The 20,489-nt window shown below is 39.2% G+C and overlaps 1 protein-coding gene across 1 annotated transcript in view; it reads left to right on the top strand.

Annotated features, from left to right (window-relative positions):
- Positions 1–6,496: 6,496 nt before the first annotated feature.
- Positions 6,497–20,489, top strand: part of LOC121865778 — a 33,791-nt gene continuing 19,798 nt past the window's right edge. Inside the window, exons 1-3 of the mRNA XM_042365339.1 lie at positions 6,497–6,626; positions 15,788–16,000; positions 18,332–18,413. Of these exons, the coding sequence (XP_042221273.1) occupies positions 6,560–6,626; positions 15,788–16,000; positions 18,332–18,413 (362 nt within the window). The 5' untranslated portion in view covers positions 6,497–6,559. The remainder of the gene's footprint in view (positions 6,627–15,787; positions 16,001–18,331; positions 18,414–20,489) is intronic.

Below are 20,489 nucleotides of genomic sequence, written 5' to 3'. Positions count from 1 at the left end.
GGTTCTTACACACGTTTGTCTGGCGTCATCCTCCAACACGTGTCACGTGGTAACAATAATTATCTTATACCTTGATCGACCGCCACCCTCTGTAGGACTGACCAAATAAATATTTGGGTATATCAAATATGTGCGAAAATATTTACATTTTCTCCACATAGTTATTACTCGCCCTTAGTGAACTATACTGTATTAATGAACAACAAGGTCTGGTGTGAGAGGTTTCTTGAGGGGTAAGGGACGTAGTGGTTCAGGTCATTAAACCCTTACTCCTTTTGATCCCTAACTTAACTATTTAGATATGGATTCATCAAGACAGTGGTTGGGTCTGATAGGATTAGGGCCCAGTAACACTGGGGCCCATGGGTGCAGCGTCCAGCGTGGGATAAAGAGCGCCGCCCCCACCTGTGGTGCAGCTGGCACCACCCTCACTATCAGCCTCGCCTCCCACCACCTATCACTCCTTCCCAGACTCGTATCATCACCAACGAAACACAGAATGGACCTTAAGTCTAGGACAAGGGGGAAATTCATTTATATGAATATTGATTGCTTTTCTCTATTCGGGTTAGATATGGAGAAAAATAAAGAAATAAAGAATGATAAGCAATGAAGTTATTCTATATTCGTATAGGAAAGAGACAGAAGCAAGTACGGAGGTGTCACAAACGAATTCAGTTAGCAAAGCTGTGGGAGAAAAGGCAATGGCTTCTCAAAAAAATTACTGGGCAATTCACAGCCACCGGGAATGGTCCTCTATCCTGGTCAGTCAAGAACCTTCACGAGCGATCGGACTTCGGCGCTGATACTAAATGATGAGTTAAACAGCATAATGAAGTCACACCGCAAGTTATCTATAAAGAAAGTCGTGTCGAGGACAACTTGAACGTCTTAACTGCTTGGAAACTACAAGCTGTCTGCTACAGTTCTGTGAGTGCACGACTAACGTAACATTGTCGGTCGCATAATATTTACTGATGAAGCAATCTTTCATCTTAGTGGACACGTTAACCACCATATAGGTCGGTACTGGGCTGACGAAAGTATTCACTGCAACAAGAGAAGCCCCTTTACAACCGGTCGTCGCTCCATTCCGGAATTATATGGAAAACGCTGAACGAAGAGGTCAAGTTGAATGTCTCCTCGTTCAATAGATCAATAAACGCCCAGGATTTTTGAAAAACGCCACTTACAATAATCATCCACAAACTTTTTAAGACCTCACGACTAACATAACGGCTGAGTGTTCCCAGTTGAGAAGAGCATCGAGGTTAATGGTTCTGGGTCGTAGTTAGAACATTCACTATACAAAGACGAACTTAACGTGGGTGACATATTATTTCCCTAACGTGCCTTGACGAGAAATGGGTTAGACAATATACCCTCATTACTTGATCCTTACCATAAAAGACAATTAATATTATATTAATGTTTACTTGCAATAAATCACATTCAATTCGGGGCTGTATTCTGTTAAGTTCATACGTTAAACTTTTATCGTACTTGGAGGTGTAAGAAGGCATTTAATGTATTAATTTAAACTATACCTAAAACTTGACGTCGAAATTGAAATAATAAAATGATGCTCTACCTTAATTAGATACGTTACCTTAGCTCTAGTTAACGGACAAACTTAAGGTAAAGATTTTTGTGAATCGTGACCGTAGACGCAAACGATGACGTCTGGCAACAGTTGCGGCTGAACTTCACGGTACATGTTCTCTTGCCAAGCTTTAATGCCCAAGTTCTATTATTAAACTAAGTTGTGTGTTTAGGTAGTGAGGATCCTACCTGTATCACACCTGTATATACAAGTCTAACCACAAATCCTTATACACAAGGTGAGACTGGTTCACTGCGCCTCAAGAAAGTAGGCAAGCAAATTAGTAGAAAATACAAAATTAACGCGTTCAAATATCTTCAAATTTATACTGAACTTATGAGGAGTGAGGAAAAAGAGGTTTAAAAACTTTCCACTGCAGTTGAATTTTTCCTTGCAGTTCACTTGATTCACCAAAGTGATTGCTCAAGAAACACGAGCCTACGTTCTATAAAAAATATTATTAGTTACAGTGGGAGTAATGTAAACTGTGCCACTTAATTTCTATAGGCCTATACTGTAGTGAGTTAACATTCCTGGTTTGTGCTGACGTGTGCAACTGGAACATTAAAAGTTTTTCTTAAAAATATCACAGTAAAAATTATTATACAACTCACATCATCTTATAGAAACACGAGAGAATTTCTATAATCAAACTGACGTAATAAGTGAGAATTTATGCAAATTTGTGATATATTTATAAGGACGCAGACTGAAAACACATTTAATTATCTAAAATATATTGTAAAAAGCATTGAGTTATGTAGTCAAGAAAGAAAATACAATACTAAGAGATAAGCTACGAGGCAAAAATTTCTCAAAGATAAAACAATAAGGAATATGTACAGTAGTCTCCATGTGTTGATGCTTCGAGTGTGTGAAATGGTTTGTCAGTCGTAACTCAACTCCACAAACACTTCTCTTCATCTCGTCCTTTTCCTCTTCCTTCACCATGTGTTTACTTGTAATTTGATCGAGTGTTTCTGGGATACAGGTGATGGTGGTTGAAGGTATACTGTAGGTAGTGTGGTATTATAGAACCTGTTGTTCATGGTAACTTTGGGGAGAAGATGTCCTTTGTTGTCATGAGATTTATGTTAATTAATGCACGATTCTTCTTTATAATACGTTAATGATATAAGAAAAAGGGGGATTTTTTTGTGGTAATTCATTCAGAAGTTCGTAAGATATATTAAGGAATAAAAGTAGAAGTACGAGACATTGATTAAGAATGATGAGGTATAATATATTTGATTAGGAAATTTATTCTAAAATTTATGTGTGTCAAATCCCGGTGGTAGGGGTATTCTTCAGTGCTCTACCAAGCTTCCTACTGGTGCTTCTTGGTCTCAGGAGCCTTGGCGGTGAACGTCGAGACAGAATCACCCCATTTGACCAGCAGCTCTGACCAACACTTTCCCTTCCTACACACGCCTCTCGCAACACTCCCCATCTACCACAGCCAACGCTACTGTGGTCGTTCCGTTCATCTGTCTCATTCTACACTAATAAAACTAAACAACTTTTAAACAGGATTGAGTTAAAAAAAACTGTTATTGTACCAGGATCAAGAATATTCCAAACGCCTTTTTTTCAGCAGGATTCAAAATTTTCAATAAAATTCCTCAAGTTATACCGGAGAAAATGTGAGTAAAGAAGTCTAGTGACAGTCTACCAATAACCAACTATGTCCAAGTATCAATCACGACCAGAACGTCTTCACGGCGCCAGTATCATAAACACGTTCTTCACGCTAAGATACGACTGGGAGTTCTATTCCGGTTGGCTGAGTTCGTTTCACCGTGATCCACACCAAGGGGTAAATGACCTCCTTATCATTCTCATCCCTCCTGGGAATCATCCGAGTGAGATGTGTCAAGCTACCCAAGGTCATGGTTGGCGAGCTGTTTTATCACTGAAAGAATGTACAGTTCCGTTCAGGTGCAAAGGCTGTTGTACTCTTCCTGGACGACAGGTCACTACGCCGACCCTCCCAACAACACACACAGTGGAACTGGCAACGGAGCAGTGTGAGTCGAACGATCATCAAAAAAGAGATTGGAAGGATATTGATATGAATATCGGCCGACGTTACTGCTGGTGGATGATGAAGATGTGTTAATATCTTGTTTACGAGAGCAGACATCTATAGTGATGGGAGTATCCTTTCGAATATCAGAATACAATAGGGAAACTAGTTTCGAATGAACACTATAAGAAAGAACAGAGTTTATATATAAATGTCTCTCCGATTGATGTTGGCTTGGTGGAGCTTCTGATCACTCTCATCAGCGGCAAATAACAACACCACCTCAGTGACACACAGCCCACTTGTGTCGGTGTGTTTCAGCGTGTGTCGAAGATGTGATACATATGAAGTAGAGTTATTTAACACTTAATCGGCAATTATCACTATTTAGCGTAACACACACACACAGCCCTGTAAATGTATTGAACGCATATCATTATGTCTAAATCACATGCAAGTTTGTATATTTTCAGCCACCGGCTGCAACTCTATTAATAAACCGTTTATTATTATTACTATTATATATATAGCTTGAATATTATACGAAAAACTTCAAGTAATGAATACATTGAAGACTCTTGATATATGAGCTCTGTTCACCTACTTCTTATGGTGTCCATTCGAAACCAATTTCCCTATTGTATTCTGATATTCAAATGGATACTCCTATCACTACAGTTTTCTTCTCTCTTCAGCAGGATATTCATATCAATATCGTTCCCATCTCCGTTCGACTCACACTGCTCCGTTGCCAGTTCCACTGTGTGTGTTGGTGGGAGGGTCGGCGTAGTGACCTGTCGTCCAGGAAGGGTACAACAGGCTAGGCACCCTTCACCGCCAGTATACCACGAACTTCTGAACGGAACTGTGCGTCCACAAAAAGATGTGGAAAGTAAAAATGCATTAAGGGCGGACGATGTATAATATTTGTATTAATTTTTGTATTATATTACCTATATTTGAAACATTACCACACGATAGAAAACTGTAAATATAACACGCACCTGTTTCGAGGTAAAGATATTTTTCAAGTTACCCTTATGAAAAGTTTACCTGGGTTAAGTAACCAATTTCATGTAGATGTCTCAAAGCTTTCAAAATGCATATTTATTTCGCAATTAAACTTTTTTTAAGAGAGAATTTCTATTGTTTTATCATTAGAATAAATGTTTTCTCTCTCAGTGTACTTACATCAATAACTAATGTAACTATCCCTGGGGCAAGCAGAGAAAAATGTGTAAGACATGAAAAAGCAATCTTCAGTCAGTCACTCTGTACACAGTATAAAGAACAAATACCATTGGCTAGCAGCAGGTGTAAACACGGTGTCCCTCACACAAAGAGGGCGTTCACAAAGGCCTTCCACATAGGCAACAAAAAGTGGCATTTGACCACATGTTGATGCAATAGATTTTCCATTTATTTGTGGTATTTTGTCGTATCACTTATTGTACTCTTTGCCTCAAGGTTCCCAAGTCTGGTAGTTGTTTATAGAGACGGAACCTGCGATACTCTTGCTCTTGGGGATATAAAGGTATTGTGTTTACAACCAAGATCTTCTCTAGCGACCTTCTACCCTTCAATGCACTATGGACATGAACCACAATTCTGGTAACTTTATCCTTTCTATAACTATTTTAGTATTACTCGAGTGTTATCGGAAACTGACCAAGTATCTCTGATCAACAAAAATAGTTCTTGTAAAAGCACTTCGTCACTCTTGTGTCCCAATTTCTGCTTCTTACATCAAAAAGTACATAAGACAAGTAAACAATAATGGGGTAGTTACCGCGTACCCCCTCTTCAGGAACTCCTACCTTGTGGCACGCAATTCTTGCACCTCCTGGAGACAGAATGAGGGAGAAAGGAACGGACGGAGGGAGGGAGGAACGTACGGACGGAGGGGCCCGTCCCTCCCTCCCTCCCTCCCTGTACGTCGACCACTGTATGACGTGATAGTTTAGCCTGGTACTCAGCGTCTCAGTGGCGATAGAAAAAATATAAATGTTTACGTCATTAATAAATATCAGCAAATCATCTTGCCTCAATGTGTCTGAGTCACCTGGTGTTAAAGCGCTATAGGTCAATTCACTTTTTTTTTCTGACTTACGTACACACAAAATACAGGGTGTTTCGGAAATAAGCCTCATTTTTTGGGGGGGTGTTCGAAACAGACATAAGGATAAATGATCCCATAACCATAGTGTCATTACCCCATAGTTTTTGGGTAGGGGGAAGACTGCAACAAGTCTATGGACATAAAACATAAAATATCAAGGCCTGTTTATAGTAAGTGGTACCATTCAGGAAGAAGACCGGAACTTTGAGCATTTACTGTAAAATCCATATCAGATTCCATATAATTGTCAATAAATTGTACTAACAACACTGAATATTTCATTTATACTCTGTAGATTTTATCTCATCCTAACTCCAACTGTCATGTGGTTTAACTCTGAAACTATGGGGTATTGCCACTATGGTCAGGAGGTCATTTATCCTTAGGTATGTCTCACGAATACATCCCCAGAATTATTAAATATGAAACGTATTTCCGAAACACTCAGATGTGCAGCAATTTAGACTGATGATGAGGTGAAGACTTACGTATAATAAGTTTAATTATACCAAAACTTTCTGAGCGTCAGTTTTATTTTGTTAGACACAGTTATAAATTCTAGTTTCAATTTATTTATTTAATATCACATAGGGCGCCTCAATAGTCTTCACCTAGTTTCCGAATGTAGAAAACTGCGCGTACATATAAAAGCTTCTGATTGGCCCAGAGCACATGACCCAGCAACATGTGGGCGTGTCTTGCCTATCCACGAGTGAGGGCACGTCAGGACCGAGAAGATTCACGCGCAGGTGTTGTGGTGGATGGCGGCGGAAACAGAAACACCTCTAACCTGCCGCTATCCCTTTCCTCTATGTCACTCACCATGATGGACTCGAGAGTGGTGTTGGCGGCCTTCACCTCCACTCTCCTCCTATACGGTACTGTTGATTTCATCTTAACTTGTCATCAACCTCAGGTATTTCTGCTATCATTTGTGTTAAGTGAGTTAAGAGAGTCTCTATGACATTTGTTGAGCATTAGAACAGATTGTAGTTCCATATATGCTTTATCGTAACACTGTACCGTATTTCGTCTTCATAAATCGGCAATTTGAATAACAACTCAATTTGGAAGTCTTCATGAACCTTCAATAATTACGTGCCACTTTGGGTAATAATCTTGGAACAGCGCTGAAGGAATTCCTACCTTGTTAGTTGTGACCAATCTTCACCCAAACAAGAAGCATCCTCAGAGAACCAGTCCAGTATTTTATATTATATTTTAACCAAGATCACTGAAAAGAATTAACTATAGTGAAGCGGTGTAATGATGCTTGGTACAAATTTCTTCATGATATAGGGGGTAAAAAGTTACGCCTCCAAAGAGTTACAGATTTTTTTGGGCGGGGCCTCGACGATTTATTAAAGTGATCGGAAACAACAATAAATACGTTCTCCTTCCGTCCGCGTTTACTGTTGTGATAAATGAGTTGTGCTGTGGTGTCCCTCCTCTAAAATAAGACTAAGATATATATTTAGTTTATCTCCATCTCCTCATCAACCATCATTCGCATCACTAATAACCACTTAACGTTGTGTTCTCTAGTTATTCTCGTACACTATTACTTTCTGGACGTCTATTCCCTTTGCTTCTCGTCTGTTCTTTATTCCATCCATCCATCGCCTTCTATCCTTCCTACTTTTCATGTTATTCTTGCCATTTTACTTCCTATGCTTTCGATAAGTCCTAGCTAAACCCTGACCACCTCTGTCCAACACTTTATTAACTGCCATGTTTCCTGTTTATTAGTATCTCGATTGTTCCCGTTTGTGGGGAGGGAGGGAGGGAAGAAGAGAGAAGTGGAAAGTGAAAAAAAGAGGGGGGGGGGAAGGGACGGTGAGAAGGAGAGAGGGAGTGAGGGTGAAAATGAGAGAGGGAGGTAGGGCGAGGAGGAGAGACGGAGGGGGTTTGAAAATAAGAGGGAGAGAGGGTGAACTGAAGAGCAGTACCAGTCGTTCCGTCAAACTTGTATACCTTTGAAATCGGGCTGAAACTAATAAGATATAGAGACGCATATAAAGATGCTTACGCTTAGTTGGACCTGCCTATGCAGTAACGCTCCTTATATAACTTCCAAGAATCCATTTAAATATATTTCCCTATTTTTTTTTTGGCAACAGTCAATTTTAATGCTTAACCAACCAATAATTTGCGACGATTCGTTGTAATGCCAGGACAAGTAGGTGCTGTAGTCGAGCTGTTGTAGGTAACACCCACTTTGTGAGGGCCGTATTACTCAGGTGATTTTTTTTTCTTCAGATTTGCCCCCTAGGGGGCTAGTTTATTGGGCACCCCCTTACATCCTGTGCAAGGTGAAGCGCAGAAGCGTTTACAGCGCCCAACAGGGAAGTATGAAAAGTTCATACTTGCCTTTATGACTCGTACATTAAGGGCGTAAAAGCCTGAAGGGTCATAGGTTTTGTCAAGTTACATAAAGTGAGAGAATGATGAGTGTGTGGGGGGAAAGTTCCCGGTACATTTTATCTGTTTATGACAAAGAGGTTACTCAGGTGATCTGCCTCGGGATAGCGACAAACTATAGTACGTGCCGTGACACATTTGGCTGCACTGGAAACCATCAGGCTGACGGAGAACTTGCAACAGTGTTAACCAACTTAGCGTTACCTCCTCCCACTGGATTCTTTCTTCCGTACTGCTGACGAGTCCTCTTGCCCTTGAGGAGCATTTTCTTTACGATGGATTTATCTCCTGTTGTAGAATCGAAAGATAACTTAGTATTGTGACCAGCGGAAGCTACAGGAACAGCCACGGTCGTGTGACTTTAACATGCCAGGGAGGTACTACACTGTACAGATACCGGGTCAATAGACAGCCTTTTTTTTCGATTACAATCTCACTTTGTGGAAGTTGAAAGAGCCAGACCCTTTCAAGAGAGAGCGGGGAAATGTGCGCCCTGATTAATTTACATTTATAGGCTTAGGCAGTTAACACCTGGACCTCACCGACATACACGAGGCATCACATCACTTGGGATTCGCCGACAAAAAGGTCTTACGATGCTTACTAATATACGAAATATACGACAGAAGTATAATAACAGAAAAAAGGGGGTAATATCGCTAAAATAGCGGGTGGGTGAATGAATCTACGGTTTACCTTAAGTTTTCCTGCCTCCGACAGGTTTAAAGACATCTGAAGAAGCCGCTATGAAACCTCCAGTGTCATCTACTCCACAAGGACACCCAAAACATCATCAACAGTGTTGAGTTATGCCTCCAGATATGAAAGCAAAAAGGTTTTATTCGTAAAATTTATAAGCAAATTGAATTTCATAATGTTGAAAACATCAAACATGAAATTGAAGGCGAAAACAAATGATTGAAAATTAACGAAGTTACCAAGATAAAATAAAAACTACACTCACGTCATCTAACTACGCCTTTTAAGGGGATGTCTTTGACAGAGTAAGCACTGGAAAATACTACCATGCAGCTCAATAGTTAAACCAAGATGTATAACCTTGGCCCTAACTGCTTCCGTTCTGGAGCTATGGCTGGACCAGACAGACAAGTTCTTTTAATACTATTTATTAGATTTAGATATACTTCCGTGTTTCAATATTTAAGGCTTTTAAACATGAAACACAAGTCATTTCTTTAGAAAACAACTTAAATAAATATTAACGAAGAATAATTTAATAATCCTGTTATATTAGAATTAGACTGTATAAGTGAACTGCCCTTTCACATAGCAACGTTTACTTCCATATTAGTTACAAAAATAGTCGAAGAACTACTAAAATATTTTTGTTAATTTATATCTATGCATTTTTTTTAATTTATATTGTTTAAAATTGATGATTATGGCAGATATTAAGTTTCTGAAGGAATTTCACTGAATTCAAGAAAGAAATAGAGGGTTAATGTTACCATGTGGTCAGGGAGAATATGGCGCAGTCGCATAGTAAAGTCACCCCTGAATTTCACCATGTTTAATCAAAGAAAACGAGTATCAATATACGCTTCAGTACTCCATAATTTACACCACACTCCCTCCCCTCCCGGGAGGTTCACGGCCTCCCCTCACACCGCTGATATGCTGTAGACGCCAGTTTCCCTTGTTCTGTAAGAGGGTTACGCCTCCCAACCACCGCTGACTTCCTAGGAGTGGCAAGCAGTCCTCGGCCCTCTGACGTAGGCGTATAGGTCGAGTCCTGTAACTCCACCATGTCTGCGTGGACTGGAGACCCAACTACTCGTTCTAGCTCTCCTGATGCACTGAGTGAGCCAGGTGACTATGGTGTTGACCTTGACACCAACGGAGAGGATGGCTTTCAACTAGTTCAGTCCAGGAACACGCGGAAGCCCGAAAAGGCAGAAAAACTTAAAGAGACCATCAACTACAACGTCAACCCCCCATGAGAGTAAGATTAAACTTCCCTGTAGGTACACCACCTGAAGTCAAATATCGATGGCTGAACGATGCGGAAGATAAACACCCAGACGCTGAGTTTCAGTTCAGAGTCTGATTAGAAGCGACCCAGCAGTCATACAGGATCTCCTCACCAATTGCATAGAGGGAATAACCATGGAACAATCATCCCAACCATCGAGCAAGAAAACCATCTTAATCATAGGGCTCGACCAGTACCAGACCCCTACACTACTAGAAGCTCATCCCGCCATCAGAAGGACGAAGCGACTCGGGTGCAAGAACGCAGTCACTGCAGACTGGGTTGGCTCACAGGACCCATCCAAGTCCATTCGAGTCCGTGGTGCTTATCGGACACCGGTGTTACAATTGTCAACACTGGGGCCATGTGGCCCGATTATGCCCCTCTACTAAGCCGTGGTGTGGTCTCTGCTCATGACAACATGCAACACAGGTTTGCAGAGATACAGTTGCTCAAGGGGGTGTCATTCAACAGAGGTGTATTAACTGCAAAACATTTGGAGTTCCTGTATGGCACCCTGGCTGTCCCAGAGCTCCTACACCCCCTCAGCGCCCAGACCCGCCACACAGGCAGGTCTCAGGAAACACTACTGCTGCTAGGGTACTCCCTGCGGCCAACCCCTGGCCCACCCTCCCCACCAAAGCTCCAGAATCATCACCAACAGTCAACGAAAGATCAGCATGGAACAACACAGACGGACTGACACAACAGGTAGCTGCCAACACACCCCGTGAACACGCACAAAGTGAAGAGATCAATTATTTGAAAAATGAAATTAAAGAGCTCAAAGCTCAATTTGCAGCTCAAACTGATATGTTAAACAGCCTCTGTGATGCACGACAGAAAAAGAACACCACCAACACAGAGCAGCAGCTATGGAAACATTACAATCAAACTGAAGACAATCAAATGTTAGTACCAGATGTGGAATCTCAAGACCCACCAGGAACTAGTGTCCACGCAGAGGAAAACAGTGATACTGGTAACAGTTCTACTGATGCCTCTGTGGACATGGTCAATGAAGATGAACAAACACAAACAGAAAATGGTGGTGATGTCGAGTGCAACCAAAGTGTGTTGTTGTCTGCCACTGAAATACAACAATTGTTGAGCAGTACATGCTCCAGAAATGTTTCAAAAAGATTAAAAGGCCTACTGGCTGCAGAAGGGACAGGAAGCGTGGAAAACAACCCAGTATCATACAGTGCTTTTAGCTTCTTTCCAAATATAGTTCATAATGGCTAGTGTTAATACCAGACAAAGATACAGAACGGTGAAGGTGATGAGTTGGAACATCTCTTTTCTCAGAAAACGATACCCTGACCTACACCACAAAGTTGTGACTGAGGACATCGATATTGTGTGTCTGCAGGAGTGTCTCACACCTAATGGTAAGCCCCCACCCAGTCTGCCCAATTATGTGTATTATGATCCTAGTTCTACTCACACACGTTTGATGTATGTTAAGAAGTCACACCCGCATGTACCTCTTGTATCCAAAAAGACTACCAACCTTCAGTACCATGGGATCACTATCCACCTGGGCAACTCCACACTCAACGTGCTAAACGCCTATGCTCCCTCAGATCAGCTTCAGTACACAGATCTCCCAGACTTTTTACACACTGAGCCCACTGTCCTGATGGGTGACCTGAATACTAAACACAAGAAATTAGGTGACTCCACCACTAACACCAATGGTAGGAGACTTATCTCACTTCTCAGCGCATATGAAGATGGTCAAATTATAGGTAATAATGAACCAACACACATCTATGGCGGGCCTCTAGACAAGTGTATTGGGTTTAATCTATCATACACAACTCATAGCTCTGATGTTGTCACTGATCTTATGTCTGACCACAGCCCAATCCAAGCTAGTATACATGTAGCCAATGACACCCCCACTGGCGGTAAACTCAACAGACGTAGACTCAGTCAAGCAAGAACATGAAAGACAGTTCATAGACTTCATCCATGACTGGTACAAGGACACAAGCCTGACAACTACCAAAGTTTCCATGATGATCTGATAGATAGGACATATATATATATATATATATATATATATATATATATATATATATATATATATATATATATATATATGAAAGAGCAAATTTTGCCTTATGTGATTTAATATATATTACGCTGTAGCCAGAAAATCAAAGGCTATCCCAATTGAAAAGAAAAGAGATTAGTTACTTTTTTAAAGCTTAATCGCCACATAGGAATAGCATTGTTTTTACTGCTATAACCCAATGGAAATTAATTCATATACAGTATAAATGTGATAAATAATTATCTACTTGACCGTCTATGGTCAGTCTGAAGCTTCGCTATTATGTGCGTGTTAACTTTTCGTATTATCCTGTGTAGTGATAACCCATATGATGCATATTGAACGAATATCTTGAAAAATATGTGTATACAATGGTGTATACTGTATACGAATGTTTATGGAGACTTTTTTGTTTGGCAACAAAGAAGTTGAAAGAATGTATTGCTTTGTCAGTGAGATATGTAGGTCCTTTATGTGATGTCGAATGGTCACAACACAAAGAACAAAACGCAATAAATAAATCCACATTTTTTAGAACTGTTCATATATCGCAGGAAACATGACGGTCTACCCAAGCCAGCGGTGCCGTCACTCACTAGCTTATTATTACATACAGTATATAGATACACACATGGTGACTGTATTAAGGTCAAAATTGATTGGCCAGAATAGTGGAACAAAGCAGTGGACGTCTGTGTTAAGTAAGCCGAGACTTAAGTGTTCTGTATATAAGCAGTTCGGTAATGATTCACGAGTGTACTGTACAATGACAGAAGCAAGAGGACTCAGGCAGAGGAGCTAGAAGTAGAAACGAGAGAGAAAAGAGAAAGAGGTGATAACGTTAAAGATAATGAACGAAGAATTAAGCTGAGGTTAAAGAACTTAAAAAAGCTGCTTTGAGATAGTTTGAGCTTACTGTGGAGATAAGAGAATGGAACACGTGAGACAAAGAGGAAGGTTGAGAGAGGAAGAGAGAATGAGTGAAGAATATTTTCGTCACTAGAAAGGATTACATATACTATACACGGGAATTAATTCACTTAAGGAAACCTCCATCGTACGCCTCGGTGGATGAACGGACGAGGGACAAAGTGACCACCAGGACCCAGCTAAATGATCCTTCAAATATTTCTATCCAAAATAAACATTTCAGATATAATAACGCAAAACAGATTACAGCGTTAAATGACAATTAGAAAAATAAAACGATGAAAATATTTTTAGTACAGCGACCTCTTACGAAATAACCAATATAATCACTAGATCAGTGTGTTTACTTGTTTTTGCCAAGAAACAAATCAGTCACACAAACACATGCGACAGAGCTACATAGCCGGCAGTTCTTTAAGCTAGTGATAAAAAGATTTTATCATTGATTATCCAACATAGATTCTGGTTGCTGGATCATAATAAGCGACCAAAAAAGAAAAAAAAAGTTCAGGGCTGCTCTCAAAATCCGGCAGCAAGTTGAAGTATGTATACAGAGCTGCCTGGCCATTCACCAGCCATGATAACAAACCCGCGGCACTGACATATAAAATATTCATTCATACACACACCTCAGCCAAGCTGCCAATCCTTCTCCACGGAGATAATTGACCTATCGCCCTTCTAACTAATGGACCAGTGAAGTCTATTGTGCGCGGGACTCTGTTTACCTGGGAGTCTGACCCCGACAATCCAATCTCTGCTGACACATCTTTACACTATGCGTCATCTCGTATACTAATATGAAGAGTAGGTTTATTACTAGAAATGTGAATAAACTTTTAAATACATTGAAAAAATATCTTAATTAAGGTGTTGTAACATAAGACATCTGGAATTAATTTTAAAACATTTTTCTTTCATTACCTATTTTTAAACTTAACGAATAATGCCACCATCACGCACCCTCAATCAGCCTACGGAACTTTTGCATAACAAAACCTCGGACTAGCACACTGTAGATCTCCACCCTACAACACCAATCAGCTCACAATGTCCTGCTTCAATTATCTTCCCTCGCGGTCAAGGAGACGCCCAGGTGAGCAGATGCGATAACCACCCTATGTGATGTCTCCCCAGCAAATAAAAATAAAAATAAACTAAAAATGGCCAGAGCATTTTGTCTCTATTCTGTACAAATTTCAGCTCCCTACCTCAAAAAAGTGCCTAAGATATCGCCCGGACACCTAACCAAGACCAGTGGCACCCAACCAAGATCCGTGACAAACAAACAACTGAATGTCCCTCTTCAGCGCCTTCTACAGGGAAAGTCACACCAACTTGGTTCGAACGGTAGGGCGCCTGATAACAATACTCTAGGAAAGTGTAGAAAATTAAGTTTATTAATACATGACGTCATCTGGCTGCGAGGCGATAAATTAACAGTAGGAGAGCGTGAGTGAACAGCAGGATGGTCTACATCATGGTTTACAAAAATGGCGGCGTCTATAATCTACAGTTGGCGTAACTCTCCTTATAGAAGGCGTAACTCTCCTAATAGAAGGCGTAACTCTCCTTATAGAAGGCGTAACTCTCCTTATAGAAGGCGTTGTCCTCCTTGAGTTTCGCGCGGCTCCTGGGGACGGAATAGGGGACTGGGCCGTATACTATAAGCGTGTTTACCCAAGGTGTTCTATCAGGTACAGGTGATCGACAAGTTTTATATCTTACAGATTTATATTCGTGTTCGACATGAGGTCAGTAATCCACGTAATAAAAAAAAAGTGTGATTCATGTTTAATAGCGTTGCTGTTGTGTAGCCAGACTTTATGGTGCAGAAAAGCGTCGAGAGAACATTGAGTATCATTGTATATATACCCGCCATATACCGATTTCTCTGGGTAGTAATCCTGTCAGAATCCACGAACTTCGAATATGTCAACAAATATTCCGTGTACTCCCTCAGTGGCGCGGGTCTTTGTTATCAGGGAATAAAGGTCTGGAGAAACTGAATGCAAGTTTTCAAGGTTTATATTTACCCACAGACATCATACTTCCTCTCTATTATCCCGGAACACCTAAGTGTGTCACTTATGTATACTGTTATACCTGCACAGAGAGAGGGGGAGGGGGAGGGAGGGTGTTAGTCACTGGTCGAATGTTTCCCGGTATCATCGTTGTTAATTGGTGATAATTCTCTTTGTTTGTTGCACAATGGACCTTCACTTGAGAGGGTTAACAGGACGCTACAGGGACGAGGGAAACTTGTACGCAATTTGTTTCTGAATATTAAGGGTGAAACACTGAAAGTCTCACTGAAGTTAGCTTGTGCAAATCTCCGATCAATTATATTAGATATAAAATTTGATTTGTTTCAAAGGTCCGCATCATGCGAATATGACCTTGTGTTCATAAAGTTTCGTCCATTATGATAAACAAGATGACTCACATATTGAACTCACACTAACTGGGGACAGTATTTAGTGTAGATCTCAGTGTCTTTTGCAACAAGTCGAGACGAAAAACAGTCAGCTGCCATTGCTGCTGTTAATCCAGTTACTCTCAAGTAATAACATGTTTATGACAACATTAACTACTTGCTGATACTAAAGCATTTTACTGATGTGGTGTGTCAGCGTGTGTGGGGGGCGTGACGGTGCTGAGGTTCCAGGAGGACGGGGTCGCCACTAACGACTCCATAGCAGTGTACAAGGGCGACCTCAGCAGGACCCGCCACCTCTACTCCTTCACCTTCTGCATGAGGTTTAAGGTTTTCTTTCTGCATCAGCGTGGCACAATCTTCTTCCTCTACGACAGCGTGCAAGGACGATACTGGATGCTGAGAGGAGGTGAGTAATATTTTGGCTGTCTCGTATTGTTCTCTGTTGCTGCCGAAGGTTATTAGTTAACGAGGATCTGTGTCGAACAAAACCTCACCCCCCAGGTTTGTTGTCATCTCCGGGCGTCTCCATGCAAGATCGATAGAAATTTGATCTTAAATAACATCCCGTCAGCTGACGTTAATTCATGTACTATATTGCTGCTCTTAATGTGTCTCGCCTTAATGGTTTTAGCTACCCTCGATACTACTACAGCTGCTACAACAACAGTGACAACAACAGTAATAATAATAATAATAATAATAATAATAATAATAACAATAATAACTATAATCATAATAATAATAATAATAATAATAATAATAATAATAACAATAATAACTATAATAATAATAATAATAACTATAATCATAATAATAATAATAATAATAATAATAATAATAATAATAATAATAATAATAATAATAATAACAATAATAACTATAATCAATAATAATATTAATAATAATAACAATAATAACTATAATAATAATAATAATAATAATAATAATAATAATTAATAATAATAACAATAATAACTATAATCATAATAATAATAATAATAATAACATAATAATAATAATAATAATAATAATAATAATAATAATAATAATAACTACAATTATAATAATAATAATAATAATAATAATAATAGTAATAATATTAATAATAATAACAATAATAACTATAATAATAATAATAATAATAATAATAATAATAATAATAATAATAATAATAATAATAACTACAATCATAATAATAATAATAATAATAATAATAATATTAATAATAATAATAACAATAATAACTATAATCATAATAATAATAATAATAATAATAATAATAATATTAATAATAATAATAACTACAATCATAATAATAATAATAATAATAAATAATAATAATAATAATAATAATAATAATAATAATAATAATAATAATAACAATAATAATAATAATAATAATAATAATAATAATAATAATAATAATAATAATAATAATAATAATAATAATAATAATAAAGTAAAAGTAAAAATCGAAAAATATTAATTTCCAACAAAAGTTCTAGAGTAAAGTATTCTCAATGTTTTGCTCTATCTCCCTATACACAAATCAATATAGAATTCTGTGGTTGACCTTTTCCGAATATTTACCTGTGATATATAGTAAACAGTATATAAATCATTTGTATGAACTAAAGAATAATCGAGGTTTTGTATCAGTTCATTACGTGTGTCAAAATAAACAAGGTCAAGTTTTTCACAACATAGAAACTATTATTTAAGACCATTAAGCAACAGCTATATCGCTTTACATCATAGAGTGCACATTTGATGATAATAATAATGCCAACTTATTTTACCCATTTAACCTCACTGTTTGGCACAACTGAGCGATGTGGTTTGCTGATTCTATTGATTTTTTGATTACTTATTAATCCCTTCAGTACAATGTTTTCTCGTATTTTATTCTGGCTGCCGCTAGACGATTTTATTCAGCTGAGGAAGTTCCATGTCGTTGTCGAGGAGTAAAACAAAATTTCGCTGCTTTTACAAGATATAGATTCAAACCTATAATTCATTTGCTCATAAATGCCCCCTTTTGCAAAGGAACACCTGACTTAGAGAATGAATTCATCTTCCTTTCATCCTATTGTAAATTTAGTATTTTCATCTGGCGAGCGCTAAACGACTACACTCAGCAAAGGAAACCCCGTCGGTATTGTCAAAGCGTTATTCTGCATTGTAATTTCTCCCAACTGATATACACTTTCCCTCCTCACTCTGGGTACCCCCCTCCCCCCCTAAAAAAAAAGACAACCCGGCACACCCCTCCCTCTCCCTCCCGCTCACTAGTGAATGTTTAGAATTCACACTTCAGAGTTCGGGGTTCACACCTCAGGGAGAGAGAGTGGACTGGCACCGCAAAGTGGTAAGCGCAGGAGTGAAATCAACTGTACAGCCGAGGTCCAAAGTTCGCTCCCACCCAAAATAAATCAGCATCGACCCCAAATGAAATGAAACAGTCAGCGCAAACTATTTTGCCAAATTTTTGGGAAAGTTACTCAAATTATAGAACCTGTTGGGTGACTGATGTACGAAAGAGTGTAATCACGCAGCATTCCCCCCCCCCCCCTTAACATTGTCACTAGGAATCAAATTTATTGTTTGTTTTACTTCACTAATCACCAGTGATCAAATGTCCATAGAATAACTATAAACATGTAAACTAATTTCAAGTTCAAGAAAACTTCATTAACATATTCTGTATTTTGACTGGAACTGTGACTGGCGGCGGCAGAGGTGTGGGTGGACAAGGTGAGGGTAGCCATCTCGCACACCTGGCACTTCATGCCCCTCGACCAGCAGCTATGGGCCTTCAGGTGAGTTAGTCACTCTTCTTAACCCTAGTAGGTAAGGTAACAAGACCCCCCACCAATTACCAACGAGGGAGAAAATTTGGGGTAAAATACTAAAAATAACACCAAACAAACCTTTGAAAACCTGAACTAACGTTTCCTAACCTTTAAAAATCCTCAAATTATACAAAGTTTACCTTATTCATAATTTCGGTGCTTAGTAGGTGTTGTTGTTTTCGGTGTTCAGATGAGGAGGGATTCATAAATTCATATGTGACTCTTAAAATTTTTACAAGTTAAGAAACGTTAGGTCAGGTTTTCAATTGTTTTTTGGTGATTTTTTAGTAATTTACCCCACATTTCCCCTCGACTTCAAAGCCCTGTCCACTTTAAACAAGTAATATTTTTGGTAATTTTTTTTCTATTAAAATACTCGAAAAATATTCAGTAAATTTCCGACGGAAATGCCAAAGAAGAAAATTGTCTTAGAATAGTCTGAACCAAGAAGTAAAACGTAATTTTTATGGAAAATCGAATCCTTGCTACAATCATAAATTGACCAAGTATTATTATTTTCTGCTCTCCTTCCCCTTTGTTATCGCTATCAGCTATCTCTCATGAGGCAACAAACGCTTTTTCGTCCAAAATGATCAACAAAATATTATGTTTCCTTAACAAAATTCTCAAGGAAAATATATTTCAAGATAACCTAGAGTCTTCGTTGCTTTCGGGTGATATACATGTAGTGTATAAATTAACGTTACCTGGTCACTTTGGGCTTCAGCATCTGGAAACAGCGGAGGTGCATTTTACAAACTCATCTTCACAAATCCAAGATTCAAGTGGTGTTTAACAGAGATTTTGCTGTGGGTGTGCTCAAACGAAACACCTATGATCTCCAAGTCTGTTTCCATCCACTATCATTATTTCACACTGGTGGGAAGCACTTCGCCTCTCTTACACTACTTGTCAGGTCCTATTTAAGTACATTGGCAAATCGACTCGCACAGATAGGCTTCTGACTAAATAATCCACTTGTGTCGCGTCGACTGTAACCGTTCATCGGGAAGGACCCTCCATTCTCTCACAGTGAATACAAGGTACAGTAGGTACTGACTACTGACTTGAGTGACTTCCTCAACCGGCTAAACGTTGCCACCTCTGGAGTCTGGATCACTGTTTACCAAAGAACAAACGGTCTTTACACGCCATCCTAAAGACTATAAACGAAAGTTAGAAAAGCTCGAGCTTTTGGGTGTGCGTGTAGTAAGGGCCTCTGAGGAAGATGGCGTTGGTATCGGTTGAGAACTTCGTTTGATTGTTTACCGAATACGTCAACTTCAGTGGCACCAAGTTTGAAAACAGAGACCATGCCTCACCCGTGTTTCATGTGCGGAAAATCCAAAGAAATTCATCCTACTTTTATCTTTCATCGATTCCCTCGACAACAGGAACAATTGAGTGAATATATAATGCATAATTAACACAATATATGATTGTTGGAGTGTGTGCTGGTTTGGTAACACTGTATCGGTCCCAACGAATGCGGAGCTCAGGTCCGGCTCACACAGACGTCTCGCTGTGAGGACATGTCTGCCTCCCCCCCTCGTTATCTTCGCCAATAAATGGACTATGGACGCGGCCTTTACCTATCCCCTGGGTTGTCACCCTAACATGGTACAGTGAGTAGGATATGAATAATAACACAAAAAGCAGAGGTGGAATTTGAGATTGACCCCTCCCACTCCCTCCCCCTCTTTCAGGGCTAGATTTTATTTGAGGGCCTTGCCGATAGATGGCGCTGATTCCGGCTTTGCGGCGCACAGTTAATTCAACAGCTTTCGTAGGAGCTTTCCAATCTTTCGTATATAATCTTTACACCATCCCGTCTTCGGGTGTTAAGACAAATATACAACAGTTTCTATGGTATCTGGAACGTCTGGTGAATTACAATTACTTTTATAATTTTTGTCCATATATTTTATTCAGCTACTAACACAGCCTCATTTCAACTTAATTGACTTTTTTATATAATAGCTATTCTCCATATTCGTTTTTTTTCTTTCTATTAGATTTTTAACGTCCCTTTGTTTCTATGGC

Source organism: Homarus americanus, unplaced genomic scaffold (genome assembly GCF_018991925.1).
Source record: "Homarus americanus isolate GMGI-L3 unplaced genomic scaffold, GMGI_Hamer_2.0 scaffold13495, whole genome shotgun sequence".
NCBI lineage: Eukaryota > Metazoa > Arthropoda > Malacostraca > Decapoda > Nephropidae > Homarus > Homarus americanus.
Note: the sequence above shows the minus strand (reverse complement) of the source record. Positions and strands in the feature narration are given on the sequence as shown.